Here is a 25,115-nt window from a genome sequence, read left to right on the forward strand (position 1 = left end):
GGAGCCAGAGGAGAGTCAATTTTATACTTCCTGTCCCTACCTGGTTGGAGGCGGGTCATCTCTCATGGTATGCCGTCATGGAGGATTCATGAAAAGGGAATTACCGGTACGTAATTTGTTTTTGTTTTTTAACTAGGTGGGCATAATACTAAGTTCTGTAACATTATGTTCAGCAGAGTTATGACATATATTGCCACCCCAAGATATGCTTCAATAATTAGTAGTAGTTTGACTTTCACAAGTCTCCTAATGAATTTGCTTTGCAGGATTGAAAATGAGATTGACGATGCAAGGCTGCAGGCACAGACTGAAATGATGCAGGAACTTCAAGCGGCAAAAGCACTGGCCCACCTAGAGCTGACTGAGCAGAAAAAGCTTTATGAGAATCAGATCAAACAACTAGAAAAACAGTTGGTTTGTGAACGCAAAAATACATAATGGATAAAGATGATTAGCATGTCCTCCAAAGGTGTAAAATCTCACCAGAAATACCTCTGTCACAACCATTGTGGCTGCTGCTAGGCACATATCAAAAGACCTGGCTAGGCAGTCATTTTCCCTTCAGTAGCTGAGACCATATTTGGTCAAAGGGGAATAGGGGCTACTTTAACCTGAAATATCTTAAGCTGTATAACAACTGGAGATATGATGCCTTGTTTTAAATCTGACAATCTAAGCTTTAAAACAAGACCGGGATCATAGTGTTAGTCAACATAAAACCAAAGATATAGGGCCAGATTTATCATTAGCTCAAGTCAGAATAATGGAGTGAAAGTTGCAAATTTTTGCGCACTTTTTTCTGCTCTGCACTATGCTTGCCAGTTTTCTGAAAGTGGGCGTGTTTTCTTATGTAAATTAATCTCTAGACAGATTTACTATTGAGACTATTTAAAAAGTCACAAAAAATTGCGCAATTTCACTCCAGTGAGGACCATGCTTATCTTATGAGACTTTTTAATAGAACATGCAACTTTTTCATAAAGACGTGCAACTTTTTCGTAAAGATGTGCGACTTTTGTAAAGCTGCTTACTGACGGACAAACTGCTACCGTCAAACCACATTTATTACAGTCTTAAAGGGCCAATCATAAATCTGACTTGGCTAAAACGGACTTTAGCCATATGTGAAAGTGGAGTGAGCTGTCAGTCATGATAAATCTGGCCCATAGCCTTTAGAAACCAGGTCTGGAGTGAGATCTGTAAGCTGTACCTGAAGATCTCATTCCTGACTTGAATTCTAAAGGTTCTCTTTCTTATATCGCTAGCTGCTACACAGTCTGAGAGCATGTTAAAGAAGACCCCATTCAGCCAGCAGTGGTCTCAGCCAGGCGATGTGGGGAATGTGAGATGACAGACTGCAAGGGAAAAGAGGGAAAGAATCCTCATCTCATGTGTAACTGCTGTACATGAACTTGCATGTTATCTCCTCCTCCCCATCAATCACAGAGCATACGCAGAGAACATCACTTTTATACCATGTGTTGAAGCTCGGCATATTAATTAGATACAATTGGCAGACATTTGGATAACTCCTGTAATGAAGACCAATTTCACCTCCAGCATAAAAGATAAATGTTGATAGATGAGTAAAAAAAATCAATCGCCCAAAGATCTATTTGTGTATTGTGTAATCAGCTGTCAGTTGGCGATCGTTTGCTAATGCCTGATTGCTGGCTGAAATAAAATGAAGATAAACATTTGAGCAGATTATCTGTCATCAAATGGTTGTTTTTGCAAAATATGATCAGAAATACTAGAAAATCTACACGTGTACAAAAATGTTAGGTCTAAGGCTGGGTTCACACAGGCGTTGCGTTGCGGGTGACGTGCAGGAACAGATGCAGGTGCGTTGCGGGAAAATGCATATTTTTTTCCCCCGCAAGTGCAAAGTGTTTCAATGCATTTTGCACGCGCGTGAGAAAAATCGGCATGTTTGGTACCCAGACTTGAACTTCAAAGAAGTTTGGGTTAGGTGTTGTGTAGATTTTATTATTTTCCCTTATAACATGGTTTTAAGGGAAAATAATAGCATTCTTAATACAGAATGCTTAATAAAATGGGGATGGAGGGGTTAAATTTTTTTTAAAAATATTTTACTCTCCTTAATCCACTTGTTCGCGCAGACCAGCTTCTCTTCTTTCTTCTTCTTTGAGGAAAAGGACCTGTAGTGACGTCATTGCGCTCATCACATGGTCCATCACATGATCCATCACCATGGTGATGGCTCATGTGTTGGACCATGGGATGAGTGCAGTAACGTCACCACAGGTCCTTTTCCTTAAAGAAGAAGAAAGAGGAGAAGCTGGGCTGCGCGAACAAGTGGATTAAGGAGAGTAAAAAATATATTTTACATTTTTTTAACCCCTCCATCTTTACTAAGCATTCTGTATTAAGAATACTATTTTCCCTTATAAGAATGAGCAGGTCCCGATCATCTCCTAGCAACCATGTGTGAAAATCGCACCGCATCCGCACTTACAATTTTCACGCAGCCCCATTCACTTCTATGGGGCCTGCGTTGCGTGAAAAACGCACAATATAGAGCATGCGTGAAAATCACTACTCATGTGCACAGCCCCATAGAAATTAATGGGTCTGGATTCAGTGCGGGTGCAATGCGTTCACCTCACGCATTGCACCCGCGCGGAAATCTCGCCTGTGTGAAAGGGGCCTAACATGTATGGTGATCTTATCTATAAATGTTCGAGTTCTTTAGCTAAATACTCTGGCCAAGGCAAAGTAGAATGTTTGCACCTTCTCTAGGACCTAACACTGGGGGACCTTGCCTCACCATTCTAACTCTACAGATCTCCGGCTACCTCTAACGACCCTTCAGTTCTATTCTTAGCAAAATGGACAGATTTTTTATGTGAACCAAATTGCCTAATGGTCTTCTGTATCTTAACCCCATTTTATTTTGATTACCATAACAGATTTCACTCAAAATCCAACCAATAAGACTTTATGTATCAAAATATGCGTGCATGTTGATGGTAAAATATGGAGAGCAACACTGTACGTGTGTTCTACCATCAATCTAGCATAGCATATAGAATTCTAGTGCGAACTCCATGTCAGCTCTCTCCCTCCTTATAAGTGATCAGTACACCAATACACAGCGTAGTGCTCCATATTATCTGAGAGTGCTAACCAATTTAGGCCTAAATCAGTTTCTATTAACATACAACATGTATGTTTACTATTGTTATTAGCTTAGGGAGGGAAGAGGGGGAAAAATAAAAAAAAATCATAAACAATAAATTCAGAGTCCCAGGAGACTAGAAGGTATTATACCAATTTTCAGGACTATTGGAGCAATGTCGCTTGGGTCCGTATTGATTCATATCTGAATTGAACTTTTTCGAAAATTTGGGGAACCTGAACCGAACTGAATCTCGAGTAGTTTGATTACTTCTACCTTGTAACACTGACATAATTATTTAAATTGCTTTCTTAGTATAAACTTATACTTTTATGGCACTATAAAGTCCCTAGAGGTCATTGTATGTGGTTTGACTGTACAGGAAGAAGAACAGACTAGGAAAAATAGCCTCAGGAGAAACCAGAAAGAAAAGACCTTGAGAAACAGGGATTATCTCCCTCCATCAGGCTCATCCATTCAGGTAATATTTCTCATAGGAGCCATACTCATCAAAATTAATTGACTTCCCATTGTCTCCTGGGAAATTCACCCTATTGAGCATTGCGTATTGGGTATAAGAGCCTATATGCCTGGGTTATTGTGCCAGTTAGCCATCCCTACATATCGAGACCCCTATTTAAGAAAAGTGCATTACAAATATGTGTTCCCTTTTTTTCAGGTTGGTGAAATGGATGTAAAGCCATATAAATTCATACAGGCGTTAGAGCACGAGAGAGAATGTCTCACTAAACAAGTGGAAAAAATGCAGTACAGAGTAAAACAAAGCATATCGGCAGAAAGTGAGTGGCAATTATTTATATAGTCTGAACATTTTTTTCCCCTATAGTGTTTATGGAGTTCAGACAACTACAGTACAGTGGTCCATCAAGGTAGACTATTAATTAGTTCCAGGACGACCATTGTATGTTGAAACTGTTACCGTAAGTTGAGTAATCTGTTCCAAAGCCCCAAAATGTCATTCAAGATGAGAGAAAATGAAGATTTAAGAAAAATAAGCAGATAATGAAGACAGATAAAACAAGTCCTTACATAGAACGGTCATGTATAGCTGCTAACTAGCTATTTTACTAGAGAAGTGACCATGATTAGTTGGATAGGAGTCTGAGGCATTGTATGTTGAGTCTAGTTAACTTACGATGGGTCAGAAAAGACCATTGCATATTGAAAATATTGTATCCGGAGTAGGGTTCAGCAAACCCAAACTGTAAAGTTCCGATTCATACCGAAATTTAGGATTTTTGGACCCTGAACCCGAACTTTTCAGTAAAAGTTCGGGTTCGGTGTTCGGCGATTTAATGACGCTTTTTGAAAGGCTGTCTGATCTTAGAAGCCATCACAACCATGCCTACTAATGGCATGGCTGTGATTGGCCAGTGCAGCATGTGATCCAGCCTCTATATAATCTGGAGTCACATAGCGCTGCACGTCACTCTGCTCTTACTAGTGTAGGGATAGGATGCTGCTGCTGTGATGGAGAGAATAGGACGGAATAATTTAATCTGAGGTGCCTGTTAACTCGGCGATCTACCTAGGTTTTGTGGGTGCAGTGCACAATCTTTTTACCCTGCCCTGAGCCCTGTGACAGAGAAAAATAACTTTTATCCGTCTGTTAGGTGGTCGGCGGCGGCCATTTTGCACCAGCACAGCATCTGTGCATTTGTGACAGTCAAATAGAAGCTTGAAATACTGCAATTATATTCTGGGTTTAAAAAAAAATCACCCTTTTTTTTTTTAAAAGACCCTACATCTGTGGCCTTTGCAGCATTTGTCATTGTTAAATACAAGCTTGAAAAACTGCACAAATTTTCTGGGTTTAGAAAAGCACCAATTTTTGGCAATACCCTCTATCTGAGGCCTAGCAGCATTTCAGTGTGCAATTTAAGCTTGAAATACTGCAATAATTTTCTGGTTTTTAAAAAATACCCTTTTTGGGCAAAATACTAAATTTTACAGCCCTTGCTGCATCTGTCAGTGTGAAATACCAGCGTTAGATACTGCTGTCATCTTCTATTTAAAAAAACCACCCATTTATTGAAAAATACTTAATTTGCAGCCTTTGCTGCCTCTGTCAGTGTGAAATACACGCGTTGGATACTGCTGTTATCTTTTGTTCCATTTTGGGGAAAAAATACTAAATTTGCAGAGAATGAGGAGAGCGTTGAATAAGAGACGTGGTCGTGGTGCTGCTGGTGGAGCTCCTGTTGCAGGGAGAGGACGTGGTCGATCTGTGCCAGCTACACGCACAAGTGAAACGCTTTCCTCAGGTGCGAGTAGGCAACAGAACCTTCAGCGTTATTTGGTGGGCCTAATGCGGCTCTACGAATGGTGAGGCCAGAACAAGTACAGGCGATAGTAGATTGGGTTGCTGACAGTGGATCCAGTTCCTTCACATTGTCTTCCACCCAGTCTCCTGCTGAAAGACCACAGTTGGCACCTGCAGCTGATATCCATCAGTATTTCACCTCACCCCCTTGCAAATCAGCCAAGCAGTCTGAGCCCCAAGTCATGCAGCAGTCTCTTCTGGTTTTTGATGACTCTGCTAGCAGGGTTTCCCAGGGCCATCCACCTAGCCCTGCCCCAGAAATGGAAGAGATTGAGTACACCAATGCCCAATAACTTATGTTTCAAGATGAGTACATGGGAGGACCACCGCAGCACATCTGGGATGATGAAACACAGGTGCCAACTGCTGTGGCTTTCTGCAGTGTGCAGACAGACAAGAATAGCAGGGGTGAAGACTGGGTGGAAGATGATATGGAGGACTATTAGGTCCTCCACCCCACATGGGATCAAGGTAATGAGAGTGACCTGTGTAGTTCGGAGGAAGAGGCAGTGGTCGCACAGAGCCACAAACACAGCAGAAGAGGGAGCAGGGTGCAAAAGTGGAGTGGCTGTCCAATAGACAGTACGACTGCTACTGCCCAACGCAGAAAGGGACCAAGCACACCAAAGCCAGCTCCAAAGAGTTCCCTGGCGTGGCAGTTCTTTAGACAATGTGCTGACTACAAGACACGAGTGGTTTGCACGCTGTGCAATCAGAGCCTGAAGCGAGGCATAACCCTGGGTTCACACCTGAGCGTTTTACAGCGCGTTCAAACGCGCTGTAAAACGCTTAAGACATGAAAACCAATGCTTCCCTATGGGAAGGGTTCACACCTGGGCGTTTTACAGCGCGTACGAACGCGCTGTAAAACGCCCGACGCTCAAACAAGTACTTGAGCTTCTTTGGGGCGTTTTGACGGGCGTTTGTGGCCATAGGACACTGCAGTCAATGACACAAACGCGCGTCAAACGCGCGTTTACTATTACAAAAAACGCGCGTAAAACGCGCGTTTGAGGAACGCTTAGGTGTGAACCCAGGGTAAACGTTCTCAACCTGAGCACAACCTGCATGACCAGGTATCCAAGTGCAAAGTATGAGCTGCAGTGAAGTAGACGCCTCAAAAACCAAGAAAGGTCTCTAGCTCCTCCTGCTTCCTCTTCTGCTGCAGTCTCGGCCTCTTCATCCACCTCTGGAGTGGCAGTGGCACCTCCGCAAACAGAGGATCTGCCAGCAACACCACCACCTGGGTCACCAAGCATCTCCACAATGTCACACGTTCAGCTCTCCATCTCCCAAACACTGAAGCGGAAGAGGAAGTACCCCCCTACCCACCTGCGATCCCTGGCCCTGAATGCCAGCATTTCAAAATTACTGGCTTTTGAAATGCTGTCATTCCTTCTGGTGGAGACGGAGAGTTTTAAAAGCCTTATGGCGGTGGCTGTCCCACAGTATGTCATGCCCAGCCGTCACTACTGGTTGGTGCTAGTCAGCCTCAAGCCCGGCCTGGTGGTGTGCGATAATGGGCGAAATTTCGTAGCAGCTCTGGGACTAGCCGGTTTGACGCACATCCCTTGCCTGCCTTATGTGCTGAATTTGGTGGTGCCGATATATCAGAACTGCTGCAGAAAGTGCGGGCTGTCTGTGCGCGCTTTCGTGCGTTCTCACCCTGCTGCTCACTTGTCAGCGCTGCACCGTAACTTCGGCCTACCCGCTCACCACCTTGCACATTCTGGCCAGACTGTGCGAGCAGCAGCAGGCAATAGTGGAGTTTCAGCTGCAGTATGCACAGGTGAGTCGCTCTGCGGAACAGCACTACTTCACCACCAATGACTGGGCACCATGCGAGACCTGTGTTCCTTGTTGCGCTGTTTCGAGTACTCCACCAACATGGCCAGTGCCGATAACGCCGTTCTCAGTGTTCGTATCCCACTTCTATGCCTCCCTGAAAAAACGCTTCTGGTGATGATGGAAGATGATGTGGCACAGAAGGAGGATGAGGAGGAATAGATATTTCATAGGGTTTCCGGCCAGTCATTCACAAGTGGCTCCAAGGGTGGGTTCCTGCACCCACAAACGCCAGGTACACAATTGTCCAGCCAGGGTACAGTTCTGGAGGATGATGAGATGGGGGAGGAGGAACAGTGTTCACAGCAGGGTGGCACCCAGACCAGCTCACGACCATCACTGGTGCGTGAATGGGGGGATACAGAGGACACAGACGATACACCTTGTCGTTGCCTCTGGGCAGCCTGGCACACATGAGTGATTGCATGCTGCAGAGTCTCCGCAACGACCGCAGAGTTGCCCACATTCTAACTTGTGCTGATTACTGGATGGCCACGCTGCTGGATCCCTGTTACAAGGACAACGTACCGTCCTTAATTCAGTCACTGGAGTGTGATCGTAAGATACGCGAGTACAAGCGCACGCTGGTAGATGCGCTGCTGGTGGCATTCCCACCTGACAGCGGGGGCACAGTAGAAGCACAAGGCGAAGGCAGAGGAGGAGGAAGAGGTCGCCAACGCAGCTGGGGCACCACCAGCACCTCAGAAGGCAGGGTTAGCATGGCTGAAATGTGGAAAATATTTGTCAGCACGCCACAACAACCAGCACCACTAGCTGATATGGAACGTCTTAGCAGGAGGCAGCATTTCAGCTAAATTGTGGAGCAGTATGTGTGCACACGCCTACACGTACTGAATGACGAGTCTGCCCCCTTTAACTTATGGGTTTCCTGAGCTTGCCCTTTCACCTTGAAGGGGCTGGCCTGCCCTGCAGCCAGTGTATTATTTGAACGTGTGTTTAGTACGGCAGGGGGCGTCATCACAGACAAGGGCAGCCGCCTGTCCACAGCCAATGTGGACAAGCTCACGTTCATTAAAATGAACCAGGCATGGATCCCACAGGACTTGTCCGTACCTTGTGCAGAATAGACATGTATACCAGCCTCAACCAGCCATTGTTATACTACAGCGCAATTGCTCATTCTTGTATTTTGGATATTTCCCTCTCTTTTGGGGTGTACCCCAATGAAAAAAAATAATAAGAAAAAATTAAAACGAAAAAGTGTTGGCTGCCTCGTCCTCCACCGCCGCTTCCACCTACACAGCTACGTCCACAGCCTCCTCAACCTCCTATTCCATATGGAACTCCACCTTCTATATCAAGATAATTTTTAAAAATTTGTACTTATTTTATTTTATGTCATTTCACTAATTTGTCTGTTACATTTTCGGGTGAAATTCACCAATTTTTGGCTGTGATATACCCCTGCTCTACCGAGTAGACAGGTTAATACATTTCACAAATTTGTCTGTTACATTCTTGGGTTGACATTTTTTACAATTTTTGCAGTGAATAAACCCCTGCTCTGCATAGGTGACGGGGACCAAAATTTTAAAAAAATCATCTGTTCCATTGGTGGGTGACATTAACCCATTTCTGGCGATAAAAAAAACCCTGCTCTGCATAGGTGACAAGGACTTAAATTTCTAAAATTCGTCTTTAATTGGCCCTTTCATTCGATCCTTCTGCTTTAATAATTTGTCCCACATTTCAGCTTAATCACATTGCAGCCATTGACCTCCCTTGGATGTGGTATCCCTTTCTCGCGCTCCCTCTCCGGTGTGGAACCCTGATTCACCGCCAACAGTGATCACCATAGTAGGCTCAGAAAATAACATTGAAAGTTGATAGAGCAGATATGCATTGGATCGTGGACATCATGGGGATGTGCGACATGGTGGAGCAATATGTGTGCACACGCCCAGACGTACGGTCTGATGGGTCTGCCCCCTTCAACTTCTGGGTCTACAAATTGGGCATATGGCCTGAGCTTGCCTTTTACGCCTTGGAGGTACTGGCCTGCCCTGCAGCCAGTGTATTGTCTGAACGTTTGTTTACCACCACTGGAGGGGGTTATAAGAAGTTATATTTCCCAATGTTTCAGGGTGTACCCTAATAAAAATAAAATAAAAAAAAAGTAATAAATAACTAAAACCAAAAAGCAGTGTAGGCTACCTCCTCATCCTCCACCGCCGATTCCACCTACACTGCCACATTCACCGCCTCCTCAACCTCCTACTCCATGTGGACATCGTCCTAGATCAAGATTATTATTTTCTATTTTTATGTATTTTGTTATTTGAAGTCATTTCCGTTATCCACTTTTTTTTATTTGCAGAGCACTTGCCATGCTCATAACCACATATTGCAGCCCTCTAGCCCTTTCTAGGACTTTTTCACAGCCATTTTAGTGCTCAAAAGTTTGGTTCCCCATTGACTTCAATGGGGTTCGGGGTCAAATTCGGGTCCCGAACTCTAACTTTTTTGTGAAGTTCGGCCGAACCCGAACATCCAGGTGTCCGCTCAACTCTAATCCTGAGGCCATTGTATCTTGAGGGATCACTGTACTTAAGATCTTTGCCATTGTAATAGCACTCAAAGGGAACCGGTCAGGTGCTTCATGCACCTGTCACCTATGCAGAGCAGGAGTTTTTAATCGCTGGAAATGGGTTAATGTCACCAACCAATGGAACAGATGATTTTTAAACATTTCGGTCCCCGTAACCTATGCAGAGCAGGGGTATATCACAGCCAAAAATTGGTGAATTTCACCTAACCCAGCATGAGATATTGTCAGGCTCCATGGTTGCACACAACTAATGTCTTTGAAACACTGTTGCTTAAGGGAAAACCACAGTAGAAATGAGCCACGAATGGAGAGAAGTCATTTGATCACAGAAAAATCTGTGATTAAATTATTGCTGGGGGGGCACATCTAACGTGGTTAGTCCAACAAACACAACAGCTTAAAAATAAACTGTAAAGGAAAAGGATAACAAATTTAAGAAATCCAAAAGATTTGGTGACGAATTTTTTTTTTGTAAAATTTGGTTTCTTTTCAGAACAGGAACAGTGGACAGCTCTGCAGCTTTCTATCACTCTTGAAGAAGCAAACGCAATCAGCAAAAGCACAAATAAACAGACCATCTTTTCCAGGTGATATTCTAAAATATTCTGTTCTCGTAGTTGATTCTGAATGTTTCTACCCATAAAAACATTATTACGTATACAGGCACATACTGATGTATCTACAGTGCTTTCTCCTATGCAACATTAATGGCCTGAATGTCAGAAGGAAGTAGGAAAAAAAATTCACTGGGGGATTTTAAAAATATATTTGGGATCTAATTTTTTTTAACAAAAATAACAAAATAATAAATGCAGAAAAAAACAGGCCTTATATTAACAGGGCATGCTTGTCATGCTGGGTTACCTCATGCACTTCAACAGTGGATGTTCCAGAGTTTGGACACCAATGTAACTTGGCGTTTGACTTGTCTCATTTATGGATCATATAAGAGTGGTTGTTATTGGACTACTCGTTGGATAATCTGTTCATATGAATTCCGAGAAGATTAAATTTGGATTTACGTTATATTGCACAAACTACTTCTAAAAACATGCGAACATACCCTTAGAACAGTGCCAGTCACAGCTGTTAAAACTGTCAGTCCAAAAAATAGGACTTGTCCTATTTTGTCTGTTTTCAAGGACATACTGAGACCCCATTCAATGGAAGGGGGCCGTGTTTAATTATTGGTTTTTACAAAGGTATCCATCAATAAACACAATCCAAAAATGAACAGTTTTCCCATTTTTAACAGCAGCGTTGTTGTATTATTGTGTGTCCCAATGAAACTGAGTTTTTTCACAGGTACGATCCACCTGCTCTGAATGGAGAAGAAAAGACTGTGTACATTAAAGTTTCAAACACTAACTTGGGTATATCAACTTTGTGGGGACTTGAAAAATTTGAAGAGAAGTTGGCAGGCATGAGGGAGTTGTACCATGTAAGTTGGCTGTTGCATTTTTACATAAGACACAAGGGGCTTTACCATCCATGATGACAAGAGGGTCCCGGAGTCCCTTGGAGTGAATGTAACGACAGTGATATATGCAAAATGCAGTACTTAAAGGGGTTATCAAAGACTATAAAATGCTCCCCATACGCCAGGCCCCTCACAATGAATATACTTACCTGGCTTCCCGCTCCCTGTGCCGCTCCTAGTCCAAAGGCAGATGGGTACAAGCCTCCATAGCATCGCGGGTGAAGGTAGGAAGGATCGTCCCCGTCCCCCATTGGCTGCTTCCCCCCCGACACTAGATGTTTTCATCCGTGGGAGAAGCGGCGGTGTGGAGAGCCAGGTAAGTATATTTATTGTGAGGCATATGGGGGGGCATTTTATAGTCTTGGAAAAACCCTTTAAGGGCTTTTAACATGGGCTGAGAGTCTGCCTGATTGCTAATGAGCATTCATAGGAGCATTTGTTGGCAATTATCTGGCAGTGTAAAGGTGACGCTGATAACCTGATGTCTGATTGTCTAGTGATTGGATTGTTTGTGTAGGCACCTAAATTGTCGTTAGCTGGCAGCAGATCATCTAAACACGATCTGTTGTCTGCAAATAATGAGTCTGTATCAGGACGAGTGATGACATTTGCGATCACTCTTACTGAAGCTGATCCTTGAATGTAAATGCAGTCGTCTCCTCCACTGAGGGGCAGATGACTGCCAGGAAGGACCGCTTCCATCCCCACAGTCGCATCTAAAGAGACCTTTTAGTTTTCTCTGACAGCCCTATATAGATGACCAGAGTGTAAGTGTCTATGCATGACAACCCCTCTTTTTGCTTAGCAGGGTTCAGGGACCCTGTTCTCGCCACTGGTGGGGGTCCCGGTGGTCAGATTTTTATGGTGGGATAAACCCTTTGTACTCTTCTTTATGCAGGGATTATTGGACAGTAGTGGTGATGAACTTTTTTATGACCCTGCTGATACCTGGGAGGTAGAACTCGGACAACCATCTCCGAAAAGGCAAGTATAATATGCTGATACACATGCTTTATATGTCATTTACGATATTGCTCTAGGTTTTTTGTTTTGTTTGCAGCTGGCTTTGGCTTATTGATGACTAGGGATGAACGAATAGTTTGTGCGATGTCTCGTGAGACTTTGTGAAGCAATAACTTTGGCTCATCGGAGCCAATATAATACTGTAGGGAGCTCCTGCTCTGTACAGTATTAGAACGAAGTTTTATGCGAATCGACTTCGGATGTTTCATCCGAAGTCTATTCGCTCATCCCTACTGATGACCATTGCCACCCAGTACCTGGAGTACAAGCCCACTTAGTCTCCCCTTCCCAGCAGGGTGGGATTAATGTGTGGCTTTGAGAGTCTGATGTTGGGGTAGTTAACTCTAGAAAAGGGAATGTGCATGGGACGGGAAAAGTCCTGGAGAAAATAATGTGAATAGTAGATGAGTGGAAAGGAGTCATGTGAAGAGCAGGTTAAATGTAGGGAGGTTCTGGAATTGGTGCAGAGATTTGAAGGGCAGGGTTTTGATATACATATGTAAAAAAGTGTTTTTTATGTTGTGAATAGTTTTCCCATATGTTTTTGTTGTGAATAGTTTTCCCGTGTGTCTTTGTCTATCCAGTCCCAAAGGGATGGACCTCATAAGAAGAAAATTAGACATTTAACCCTTTAAATATGAACGTTTTTCTGTGTGGTAATTCTTTTGAGATGACTTCAGGTTGCCTACCGTGGATCAGATTTACTATTGAAAATGCACCAACATTTTGGCGCAATTTTCACCCAAAAAAAAACCTGCCATACGTGCTTTGCATCACATTTACTTTTCCTGCATTGTGTAACAAGGAGGCATGGCTTTGAGGCAAAGGCGCTGAGACATAAAAGCCACAAAAAATGTGCAGAGAATTTTCTAGTAATCTAAGCGAACGTATTGGTGGTGTGAAGTAAGACTAGACTGTCTAAAGGTACTCCAGATTTATCATCTAACATCAGCCACTGTGATACGTCGTGGTGCAATTTAAGGCTCATGCACACGACTGTGGTTTTTGTCCACATCTGATCTGAATTTATCGGATACGGACCCATTGACTTCAATGGGGCCACAAAAGATGCAGACAGCACACGTGTGCTGGCCGTATCCGTACCTCCGTTCCACTGCCCCACAAAAAATAGAACATGTCAGATTATTGTCCGCATTACGAACAAGGATAGGGCATTTCTATAGAGGGTCCGACGTTGACGAAAAAAACAGCCATGGCCTTGTGCAGAAAATGGCATTTACCATCTAGACCAACTTAATACAAGCCACTTACAAATGTACTGTGATTATCCAGATCTCCTTTTGCTAGCTTGATTAATTTTTCCATCGCATTATATGCTTCTCGTTTGCAAGGGTTATGACCAACCTGCAGTCCAGCAGTGGTGGCCGTGCTTGCACACTATAGGAAAAGACGCCGGGACCATGGGAGTGCGCATAGGCTGGCGCATTTTCTCAGGAGTGCTTATCTGGACTGTTCAACACTTTACATGCCGTGGGCATGTAAAGTGCTGACAAAGGGAGCAGACTTTGTCTCCCATCGGCACCCCGCAAATGCGATCGCAGGGTGACTGTGTGTGAAGGCTGGCTGGGGTCTAAAGTAGGCCAGAACAGCCTTCAGTAAGGTCAGAATAGCATTGCCATTAAAAATGCAATGCACTATAGGGATAGTGCATTGCATTTTAAAAGCAATCATAATACTGTCTGTTTATAGTCCCCTTGTGGGTCTATTAAGTGGTAAAAAAGGAAAGAAAACACATTTAATAAATAAAAAAAATCCATAAAAAATAAGATTCATTATTTATTTTTTTTCATTGAAAATGTTTGGTGTTGCCGCATCCGTAATGACCCGGACTACATAAATAGCCATGGCTGATAAACTTATATCTCTGTTCCCCACTAAGCCCTCTTGGTATTTTTTGCCCAAGGTGCTGGCCACCTTATAGTGGCGCGGGGATCGGCTCGGCCACTGAGCCTTTGTCCAAATATATCGATTGGCTACTTGTTAAAAAAAGGCCCCTGCCTATGTAAAAGATACTAATGATTTTTTGTCAGCATTAAAATGACTTTCCACATCGAGGGAAACCAAAACTAACCCTCTTACCAATGAAAGTCTGTACACCCGAATACCGCATGGAGCAGGTGTAGCTGTGGTAAGTAGGGATGAGCGAACTCGAACTGTATAGTTCGGGTTCGTACCGAATTTTGGGGTGTCCGTGACACGGACACGAACCCGGACATTTTCGTAAAAGTCCGGGTTCGGTGTTCGTCGCTTTCTTGGCGCTTTTTGACGCTTTCTTGGCGCTTTTTGAAAGGCTGCAAAGCAGCCAATCAACAAGCTTCATGCTACTTGCCCCAAGAGGCCGTCACAGCCATGCCTACTATTGGCATGGCTGTGATTGGCCAGAGCACCATGTAACCCAGCCTCTATTTAAGCTGGAGTCACATAGCGCCGCCCGTCACTCTGCTCTGATTAGCGTAGGGAGAGGTTGCGGCTGCGACAGTAGGGCGAGATTAGGCAGATTAACTCCTCCAAAGGACTTGATTATTGATCGATCTGCAGCTGTGGGTCATTGAGCTGCTGATACTCAATTGCTCACTGTTTTTAGGCTGCCCAGACCGTTTGTCAGTCACTTTTTTCTGGGGTGATCGGCGGCCATTTTGTGTCTTGTGGTGCGCCAGCACAAGCTGCGTCCAAGTGCATTTAACCCTCAATGGTGTGGTTGTTTTTTGGCTAAAGCCTACATCAGGGTGAAGCTGTCACACCAAGTGCATTTAACCAGCAATAGTGTGGTTATTTTTTGGCCATATACTACATCAGGGGCAAGCTGCGCCTGTCACCAAGTGCATTTAACCCTCAGTAGTGTGGTTGGTCAAGCTGTCACACCAAGTGCATTTAACCAGCAATAGTGTGGTTATTTTTTGGCCATATCCCAGTCTAAGGCCTCATGCACACGAACGTTTTTTTTTAAGGTCCGCAAAAACGGGGTCCGTAGGTCCGTGATCCGTGACCGTTTTTTCGTCCGTGGGTCTTCCTTGTTTTTTGGAGGATCCACGGACATGTAAAATGAAAAAAAAATCTAAGTCAAGTTTGCAATTGAAATGATAGGAAAAAACGGACACGGATCACGGACACTGATGCCAATCTTGTGTGCATCAGTGTTTTTTCACGGACCCATTGACTTGAATGGGTCCGTGAACCGTTGGCTGTGAAAAAAATAGGACAGGTCATATTTTTTTCACGGCCAGGAAACACGGATCACGGATGCGGCTGCCAAATGGTGCATTTTCCGATTTTTCCACGGACCCATTGAAAGTCAATGGGTCCGTGAAAAAAAACGGAAAACGGCACAACGGCCACGGATGCACACAATGGTCGTGTGCATGAGGCCTAATTCTGTCAGTAAATCTATACCGGTCACCCAGCGCCTAAATACTAGGCCTCAAATTTATATCCCGCTAAATCTGTCGTTACCGCTGTACTGTTGTGGCTGGACAAGTTATTTAGTGTCCGTCAAAGCACATTTTTTGTTCTGGGTTGAAATACAATTCCCAATTTAGCAATTTCATAATTTAGTGGTTTCTGCTGTATCAGAGCTATTTGAAATCTATCCCTAAAAGGGTATATAATATTCAAGGTGCACATAGGGTCATTCAGAATAACTTCACACACACGCTACTGTGCATTTCCAAGTCTAATTCTGTCAGTAAATCTATACAGGTCACCCAGCGCCTAAATACTAGGCCTCAAATTTATATTCAGCTGAATTTGAATACAATACATTGGGCCAAATAATATTTTTGTTGTTGTGGTGAACGATAACAATGAGGAAAACATCTAGTAAGGGACGTGGACATGGTAGTGGTGGTGTTAGTGGACCCTCTGGTGCTGGGAGAGGACGTGGCCGTTCTGCCACATCCACACGTCCTAGTGTACCAACTACCTCAGGTCCCAGTAGCCGCCAGAATTTACAGCGATATATGGTGGGGCCCAATGCCGTTCTAAGGATGGTAAGGCCTGAGGAGGTACAGGCATTAGTCAATTGGGTGGCCGACAGTGGATCCAGCACGTTCACATTATCTCCCACCCAGTCTTCTGCAGAAAGCGCACAGATGGCGCCTGAAAACCAACCCCATCAGTCTGTCACATCACCCCCATGCATACCAGGGAAACTGTCTCAGCCTCAAGTTATGCAGCAGTCTCTTATGCTGTTTGAAGACTCCGCTGGCAGGGTTTCCCAAGGGCATCCACCTAGCCCTTCCCCAGCGGTGAAAGACATAGAATGCACTGACGCACAACCACTTATGTTTCCTGATGATGAGGACATGGGAATACCACCTCAGCATGTCTCTGATGACGAAACACAGGTGCCAACTGCTGCGTCTTTCTGCAGTGTGCAGACTGAACAGGAGGTCAGGGATCAAGACTGGGTGGAAGACGATGCAGGGGACGATGAGGTCCTAGACCCCACATCGAATGAAGGTCGTGCCACTGACTTTCACAGTTCGGAGGAAGAGGCAGTGGTGAGACCGAGCCAACAGCGTAGCAAAAGAGGGAGCAGTGGGCAAAAGCAGAACACCCACCGCCAAGAGACTCCGCCTGCTACTGACCGCCGCCATCTTGGACCAAGCACCCCAAAGGCAGCTTCAAGGAGTTCCCTGGCATGGCACTTCTTCAAACAATGTGCTGACGACAAGACCCGAGTGGTTTGCACGCTGTGCCATCAGAGCCTGAAGCGAGGCATTAACGTTCTGAACCTTAGCACAACCTGCATGACCAGGCACCTGCATGCAAAGCATGAACTGCAGTGGAGTAAACGCCTTAAAACCAAGGAAGTCACTCAGGCTCCCCCTGCTACCTCTTCTGCTGCTGCCGCCTCGGCCTCTTCTGCTGCTGCCGCCTCGGCCTCTTTCTCCGCCTCTGGAGGAACGTTGGCACCTGCCGCCCAGCAAACAGGGGATGTACCACCAACACCACCACCACCACCTCCGTCACCAAGCATCTCAACCATGTCACACGGCAGCGTTCAGCTCTCCATCTCACAAACAACCCTCGATCCCTGGCTCTGAATGCCAGCATTTCTAAACTACTGGCCTATGAAATGCTGTAATTTAGGCTGGTGGACACAGACAGCTTTAAACAGCTCATGTCACTTGCTGTCCCACAGTATGTTGTTCCCAGCCGGCACTACTTCTCCAGGAGAGCCGTGCCTTCCCTGCACAACCAAGTATCCGATAAAATCAAGTGTGCACTGCGCAACGCCATCTGTGGCAAGGTCCACCTAACTACAGATACGTGGACCAGTAAGCACGGCCAGGGACGCTATATCTCCCTAACTGCACACTGGGTAAATGTAGTGGCAGCTGGGCCCCAGGCGGAGAGCTGTTTGGCGCACGTCCTTCCGCCGCCAAGGATCACAGGGCAGCATTCTTTGCCTCCTGTTGCCACCTCCTCCTACTCGGCTTCCTCCTCCTCTTCTTCCACCTGCTCATCCAGTCAGCCACACACCTTCACCACCAACTAAAGCACAGCCCGGGGTAAACATCAGCAGGCCATTCTGAAACTCATATGTTTGGGGGACAGGCCCCACACCGCACAGGAGTTGTGGCAGGGTATAGAACAGACCGACGAGTGGTTGCTGCCGGTGAGCCTCAAGCCCGGCCTGGTGGTGTGTGATAATGGGCGAAATCTCGTTGCAGCTCTGGGACTAGCTGGTTTGACGCACATCCCTTGCTTGGCGCATGTGCTGAATTTGGTGGTGCAGAAGTTCATTCACAACTACCCCGACATGTCAGAGCTGCTGCATAAAGTGCGGGCCGTCTGTTCGCGCTTCCGGCGTTCACATCCTGCTGCTGCTCGCCTGTCTGCGCTACAGCGTAACTTCGGCCTTCCCGCTCACCGCCTCATATGCGACGTGCCCACCAGGTGGAACTCCACCTTGCACATGCTGGACAGACTGTGCGAGCAGCAGCAGGCCATAGTGGAGTTTAAGCTGCAGCACGCACGGGTCAGTCACACTACAGAACAGCACCACTTCACCACCAATGACTGGGCCTCCATGCGAGACCTGTGTGCCCTGTTGCGCTGTTTCGAGTACTCCACCAACATGGCCAGTGGCGATGACGCCGTTATCAGCGTTACAATACCACTTCTATGTCTCCTTGAGAAAACACTTAGGGCGATGATGGAAGAGGAGGTGGCCCAGGAGGAGGAGGAGGAGGAGGAGGAAGAGGGGTCATTTTTAGCACTTTCAGGCCAGTCTCTTCGAAGTGACTCAGAGGGAGGTTTTTGGCAACAGCAGAGGCCAGGTACAAATGTGGCCAGCCAGGGTCTACTACTGGAGGACGAGGATGATGAGGAGGAGGTGGAGGAGGATGAGGATGAAGCATGGTCACAGCGGGGTGGCACCCAACGCAGCTCGGGTCCATCACTGGTGCGTGGCTGGGGGGAAAGGCAGGACGATGACGATACGCCTCCCACAGAGGACAGCTTGTCCTTACCCCTGGGCAGCCTGGCACACATGAGCGACTACATGCTGCAGTGCCTGCGCAACGACAGCAGAGTTGCCCACATTTTAACCTGTGCGGACTACTGGGTTGCCACCCTGCTGGATCCATGCTACAAAGACAATGTGCCCACCTTACTTCCTGCACTGGAGTGTGATAGGAAGATGCGCGAGTACAAGCGCACGTTGGTAGACGCGCTACTGAGAGAATTCCCAAATGTCACAGGGGAACAAGTGGAAGCCCAAGGCCAAGGCAGAGGAGGAGCAAGAGGTCGCCAAGGCAGCTGTGTCACGGCCAGCTCCTCTGAGGGCAGGGTTAGCATGGCAGAGATGTGGAAAAGTTTTGTCAACACGCCACAGCTAACTGCACCACCACCTGATACGCAACGTGTTAGCAGGAGGCAACATTTCACTAACATGGTGGAACAGTACGTGTGCACACCCCTCCACGTACTGACTGATGGTTCGGCCCCATTCAACTACTGGGTCTCTAAATTGTCCACGTGGCCAGAGCTAGCCTTTTATGCCTTGGAGGTGCTGGCTTGCCCGGCGGCCAGCGTTTTGTCTGAACGTGTATTCAGCACGGCAGGGGGTGTCATTACAGACAAACGCAGCCGCCTGTCTACAGCCAATGTGGACAAGCTGACGTTCATAAAAATGAACCAGGCATGGATCCCACAGGACCTGTCCGTCCCTTGTCCAGATTAGACATTAACTACCTCCCCTTAACCATATATTATTGTACTCCAGGGCACTTCCTCATTCAATCCTATTTTTATTTTCATTTTACCATTATATTGCGAGGCTACCCAAATTTGAATGAACCTCTCCTCTGCCTGGGTGCTGGGCCTAAATATATGCCAATGGACTGTTGCACTGGTGGCTGACGTGAAGCCTGATTCTCTGCTATGATATGAAGACTGATTCTCTGCTGACATGAAGCCAGATTGTCTGTTACGGGACCTCTCTCCTCTGCCTGGGTGCTGGGCCTAAATTTATGAAAATGGACTGTTGCAGTGGTGGCTGACGTGAAGCCTGATTGTCTGTTACGGGACCTCTCTCCTCTGCCTGGGTGCTGGGCCTAAATATCTGACAATGGACTGTTGCAGTGGTGGCTGACGTGAAGCCAGATTCTCTGCTATGATATGAAGACTGATTCTCTGCTGACGTGAAGCCTGATTGTCTGTTACGGGACCTCTCTCCTCTGCCTGGGTGCCGGGGCCTAAATGTCTGAGAATGGACTGTTCCAGTGGTGGGTGACGTGAAGCCTGATTCTCAGCTATGGGACCTCTCTCCAATTGATTTTGGTTAATTTTTATTTATTTAATTTTTATTTTAATTAATTTCCCTATCCACATTTGTTTGCAGGGGATTTACCTACATGTTGCTGCCTTTTGCAGCCCTCTAGCCCTTTCCTGGGCTGTTTTACAGCCTTTTTAGTACCGAAAAGTTCGGGTCCCCATTGACTTCAATGGGGTTCGGGTTCGGGACGAAGTTCGGATCCCGAACCCGAACATTTCCGGGAAGTTCGGCCGAACTTCTCGAACCCGAACATCCAGGTGTTCGCTCAACTCTTGTATGTTTGATAACATGTCAGTGTGTAAGTTTTTCCTATGTAAAAAGCGATCAGATGCATATATGAAAGTTTCAGAGAACATGTAAATTCCATTAAAACAGGTAAAAGGTTGCCCCAGGCTAATTAATCATGTACGAGAAGAAGCACATGGAGGGGATCCAGCTTGTCTGAAGTTTTCTGGTATAGCGTTTGTACCCAATTCCCCGCAAGGAGGTGATAGACACTGCCTACTTCTGCAAAAAGAAGCAAGGTGGATCATCTGCGCCAGGGCTTTAGGTCCACTGGGACTGAATGATAAAAATGACCTAGGCGTATTCCTTTGATAATTGTACATACTGATAACAAGCGATCAAAAAGTATAATTTACTCCAAAATGATACCAATGAAAAATAAGAGTCCCACAAAAATCAAGCCCTCACACAACTCCATAGAAAGATAAAAATAAAAAAGAGGCCTTTTTTTAAAAAAAAAGGGTTTTATTGAAAAAAAGTTGTAAAATGTAAAAATAAAAAATGTATTTGGTATTGCTGTAATCGTACTGACCCAGAGAATAAAGATGTTATTTATGAATGCTGTAAAATTTATAATGTAAAAATGCAGTGGCAGAATTGCAATTTTTCCCATCTCCCTCCAAGAAAGAGTTAATAAAAGTTAATCAGAAAAAGTAGTGTACCCCAAAATGGCACAATAAAGACTACAAAAAAAAATAAGCCCTCATACAGCTATATAGGTGGAAAAATAAAAACGTTATAGCTTTGGAACAATGAAAAAAGAAAAACACTTGGTCAGTAAGGCCCCTTTCACACGAGCGCAGTTCGCGCACGGGTGCGATGCGTGAAGTGAACGCATAGTTCCCGCACTGAATCCTGACCCATTCATTTCAATGGGTCTGTTTTACTCGTCAGTTCTGCGTTGTGTGAGATTCGCAGCATATTCTATATTCAGCTTTTTTTCACGCAGCCCTGGCCCCATAGAAGTGAATGGGGCTTCTGTGAAAAACGCATTGCATCTGGAAGCAAGTGCGGAGGCAATGCGTTTTCACTGATAGTTGCTAAGAGATGTTTGTAAACCTTCCGTTTTTTTATTATCACACGCTTGAAAAACTCATCAAAACGCTTTGCACTCGCGTGGAAAAACTGAATGCAACTTACTGAACTTGCGAGTTTCACTGAACGCATCCTGAATGCATCCGGAGCTAATCCGCCACGCTCGTGTGAAAGAAGCCTAAGGCAAAAAACAGGCTGGTCACTAAGGGGTTAAACACCCCCATTATTTTTTTTATTTTTGGTTACACAACTCTTTAACAAGGTGGCCTTCACAGGAGTGGTCACTTGTAGAGGATAATAAACAGTTATATATATAGCAGTGGTGGTTCTCATGTGGCCAAGATATTCAGTGGCTTTATGCAGCACAGTCTGCCTAGACCTGCTTGTAGAAGTGATGGTAGCATGCAGAATTCCCCCCCACCCTCCTTCCCTCCGACGCCTTGCTTGTCGGCCAGGCTTTCACCGATGCCTCCTCATACTGCTGTGTGCTTGGTTTTGGCACATTGAGCACCATGGAATATGGCCAGTCAGACTGTGCGACCACCTGCCTTTCAGGCTGCAACCTTTTGTAATTGGACCTCAGGTTTCTGCTAAAGTGAGCATGCACCAACACTTCCAAAGGCAGAGTTTAGCCACTGGCCCATGTGAACTTGTCTATTAAGGAAAAAACCCTCACTCAGATGTTATGCATAGTTTGTCCCAAATTGTCCATATATTAAATGTATGTGGGCACGTGAAGGTTTGTAAACAATGGAGTCAATTGATCATGACATTAAATAAAGTCTAAAATAAATTCTGCTAGTACCCTGCTGCAGTATGTTCAATACCCTGTAGATGGCAGTATTGTCATTGTGTACTACAGCTAGACTGACACACGATTATAATATTGTTTTATTACTTGTGTAGATATTTTTAATCAAAGTAAATCGGTAAACATGCAAAAGGTCTAAGGGGAAAAAAAAAGGTACATTCACCATATAAATTGTAAATATAGAAGACTTCTCATTTCAGCTTGGTCTAAAATCTTTCTGAAGAAGGAAAATAACTAACTGCAGATGCATTTGATGTATTTTTGAAATACATTTAATACAAAGTTTTTTTTTTTTTGTTTTTTTTTCTAATCCTTTGCTGGGTGTATGTGCTGTGGCTTACTGATACTACTGGCACAATACACCTGTCACAGAAAGCCATTTACCAGTGATTTGGGCAGAGCTCTGAGGTCCAAGTGAGGACAGTCTGTGAAGGTGAGATTAGGGAGTTGGTGGTTTCTCATCTGACAGAAGAAAACCTTCCATTCACTTATGCATCGGTAAAACTCGACGAATGCTCACACTACGGCCACCCTTAACTCTTATGGAAAATGCTCCTCTTATGTTGTAGGGTAGAGTAATGCAGTATATTGTTTTATTTTATGCATTATATGTATAGAAGGTTTTCCTAATCAAAATTGTGCGTGTAAAAAAAAAAAAAAAATATATATATATATATATATATATATATATATATATATATATATATTATTTTATAATATAATTTTACTAGAAGGACCCAGCTTTGCACGGGTATATTTAATCTATTTCATTTAATGTTTGTGTGTCGTTTAGGATATCGACAGTATCCCCCATAACAGTGACCTCTACAGCATCCCGCCCCCTCAACAGTCACTTCTACATCGGCCGCCCTTTTATTAGTGACCTCCACAGTACCCCGTCTCGTTAAGTGATTTCCACAATAACCCGCCCCCTTAAAGAGGACCTTTCATCTGTAAAAACAATGTGAACTAAGTATGCTGACATGGAGAGCGGCACCGGGGGATCTCAATGTACTTGCTATTATCCCCGGGCGCCGCTCCGTTCTCCCGTTATGCCCTCCGGTATCTTCGCTCTGTAAGTTATAGTAGGCAGAGTCTGCCCTTGTCCTGTGGACGTCTCCTTTTCCTAGGCTGTAGCGCTGGCCAATCACAGCGCACAGCTCACAGCCTGGGAGAAAAGGATACCGGAGGGCATAACGGGAGAACGGAGCGGCGCCCGGGGATAATAGTAAGTGCAGTGAGATCCCCGGGTGCCGCTCTCCATGTCAGCATACTTAGTTCACATTGTTTTTACAGGTGAAAGGTCCTCTTTAACAGTGACCTTAACAGAGCTCCGCCCCTTAACACTGACCTCCACAGTGCCCACCCCTTTAACAGTGACTTCCACAGTACCACGCTGCCATAACAATGACCTTCACAGCGCCCGCTCCTTTGACAGTGACCTCCGCAGAACTGTTTTCTTAACAGGGACTTCCAGAGCTCTGTTTCCTTAAAATACGACCTCCACAACACCCCACCCCATTAACGGTGTCCTTTACAGCACTCCGCCCCTTTAAAGGGATTCTGTCACCTGGATTGTGCCTATAGAGCTGCGGACATGCACTGCTAGATCGCTGCTAGCACGTCTGCAATATAAATTTGCAATGAGCAGGATACGGGTTATACACTGACTCCAAATTATGCAATGGCTGGGTAAGGTGTAGATAATAGTCTGTATTATGTTCGTGACGCCAATTGCAGCATGCGCAGGGTACTATCACAGGGCCCTCCCAAGGTGTTATAACGCACTTCCCAGGTTAGGAATGCCAGTGTGGTGTAATGGCCTATAATGTCTCTATAGGTGGTGATAATGGTGTCACCGGTGTCTCCTACCTGGGTACGGCCTGACTCCTGGCTCACTTGCAATAAATTGAGTGTAGTGATGGGAGTAATAGAGGGATTTTGCAGCAGAAATTGAGGTCCAGACCTTTGAAGTTCAAACTTATCTGTACTGAAGATAACTTTCATCCAAGCAATGTACAGCTTTTGTCTTAGGTCCCAGCAGGCTTTGGCAATGGTTGGCAGGAATGAATCTTCTGCTCTATTAATCTGGAGCTTGGAGGAAAGAACGTCTGCTTAGTAGCTCTAAAACTGTGGCAGGAATTTATCTTCTGCTCTTCTCCATCTTCTGCTTTGTGGGGACTGACTAGCTGAGGAGGAATATGGCTTCTCCTGGGTCTCTGGACTTTACTCACAGATATATTCTCAGGGAATGCTTTCGTCCTGTAACTCTGGAGATTGTCTGCTGTCTGGTCATCCAGCTGAGGCTGCAGGGCTCCGTCTGGGTATTTGATAAATGTCTCAGCCGAGACAAGATTCTGGCTTTCTTCCCTATGCAGGGGGACTCCTGAACTCTATGGGCTGGCACACTGCCCTAACTTTCTTCTCCACCCAAGTGCAGGATGTGGGAACAGTCCACACCTCCACAGAGGGGGAGCTAAGCTGGAATGAACCATTCCAGCCTAGAAATACTAAACTGTAGCGAACTCCTTACCAATTCATTGCTGCCACCTGCTGGTGAACATGGAAAATTACAACAATAATTGCATTTAACATGGTTTATGCACATTTGTGAAGGATAGAATGTAAAATCATATCAGAGGACAAGGTAAAGGCTCTTAGGAGATGGTAGCGGGGTAGTGGAGTGTAGTAACCAACTCTGGGGTGTTACACATTCCCATAGCTCTGTGCTTTTATTGTGTCAAAAAAACTGTTATATGTGTAAACGAGGCAAGTAA

General features: G+C 45.2%; 1 protein-coding gene across 1 annotated transcript in view; it reads left to right on the top strand.

Annotated features, from left to right (window-relative positions):
* LOC122919829 (kinesin-like protein KIF14) overlaps positions 1 to 25,115 on the top strand; it is a 173,586-nt gene that overhangs the window by 102,141 nt on the left and 46,330 nt on the right. Inside the window, exons 17-22 of the mRNA XM_044269020.1 lie at positions 267 to 414; positions 3,525 to 3,623; positions 3,822 to 3,942; positions 10,394 to 10,487; positions 11,206 to 11,341; positions 12,279 to 12,364. Of these exons, the coding sequence (XP_044124955.1) occupies positions 267 to 414; positions 3,525 to 3,623; positions 3,822 to 3,942; positions 10,394 to 10,487; positions 11,206 to 11,341; positions 12,279 to 12,364 (684 nt within the window). The remainder of the gene's footprint in view (positions 1 to 266; positions 415 to 3,524; positions 3,624 to 3,821; positions 3,943 to 10,393; positions 10,488 to 11,205; positions 11,342 to 12,278; positions 12,365 to 25,115) is intronic.

This window comes from Bufo gargarizans, chromosome 9, assembly GCF_014858855.1.
Source record: "Bufo gargarizans isolate SCDJY-AF-19 chromosome 9, ASM1485885v1, whole genome shotgun sequence".
In the NCBI taxonomy this organism is placed as follows: Eukaryota; Metazoa; Chordata; class Amphibia; order Anura; family Bufonidae; genus Bufo; species Bufo gargarizans.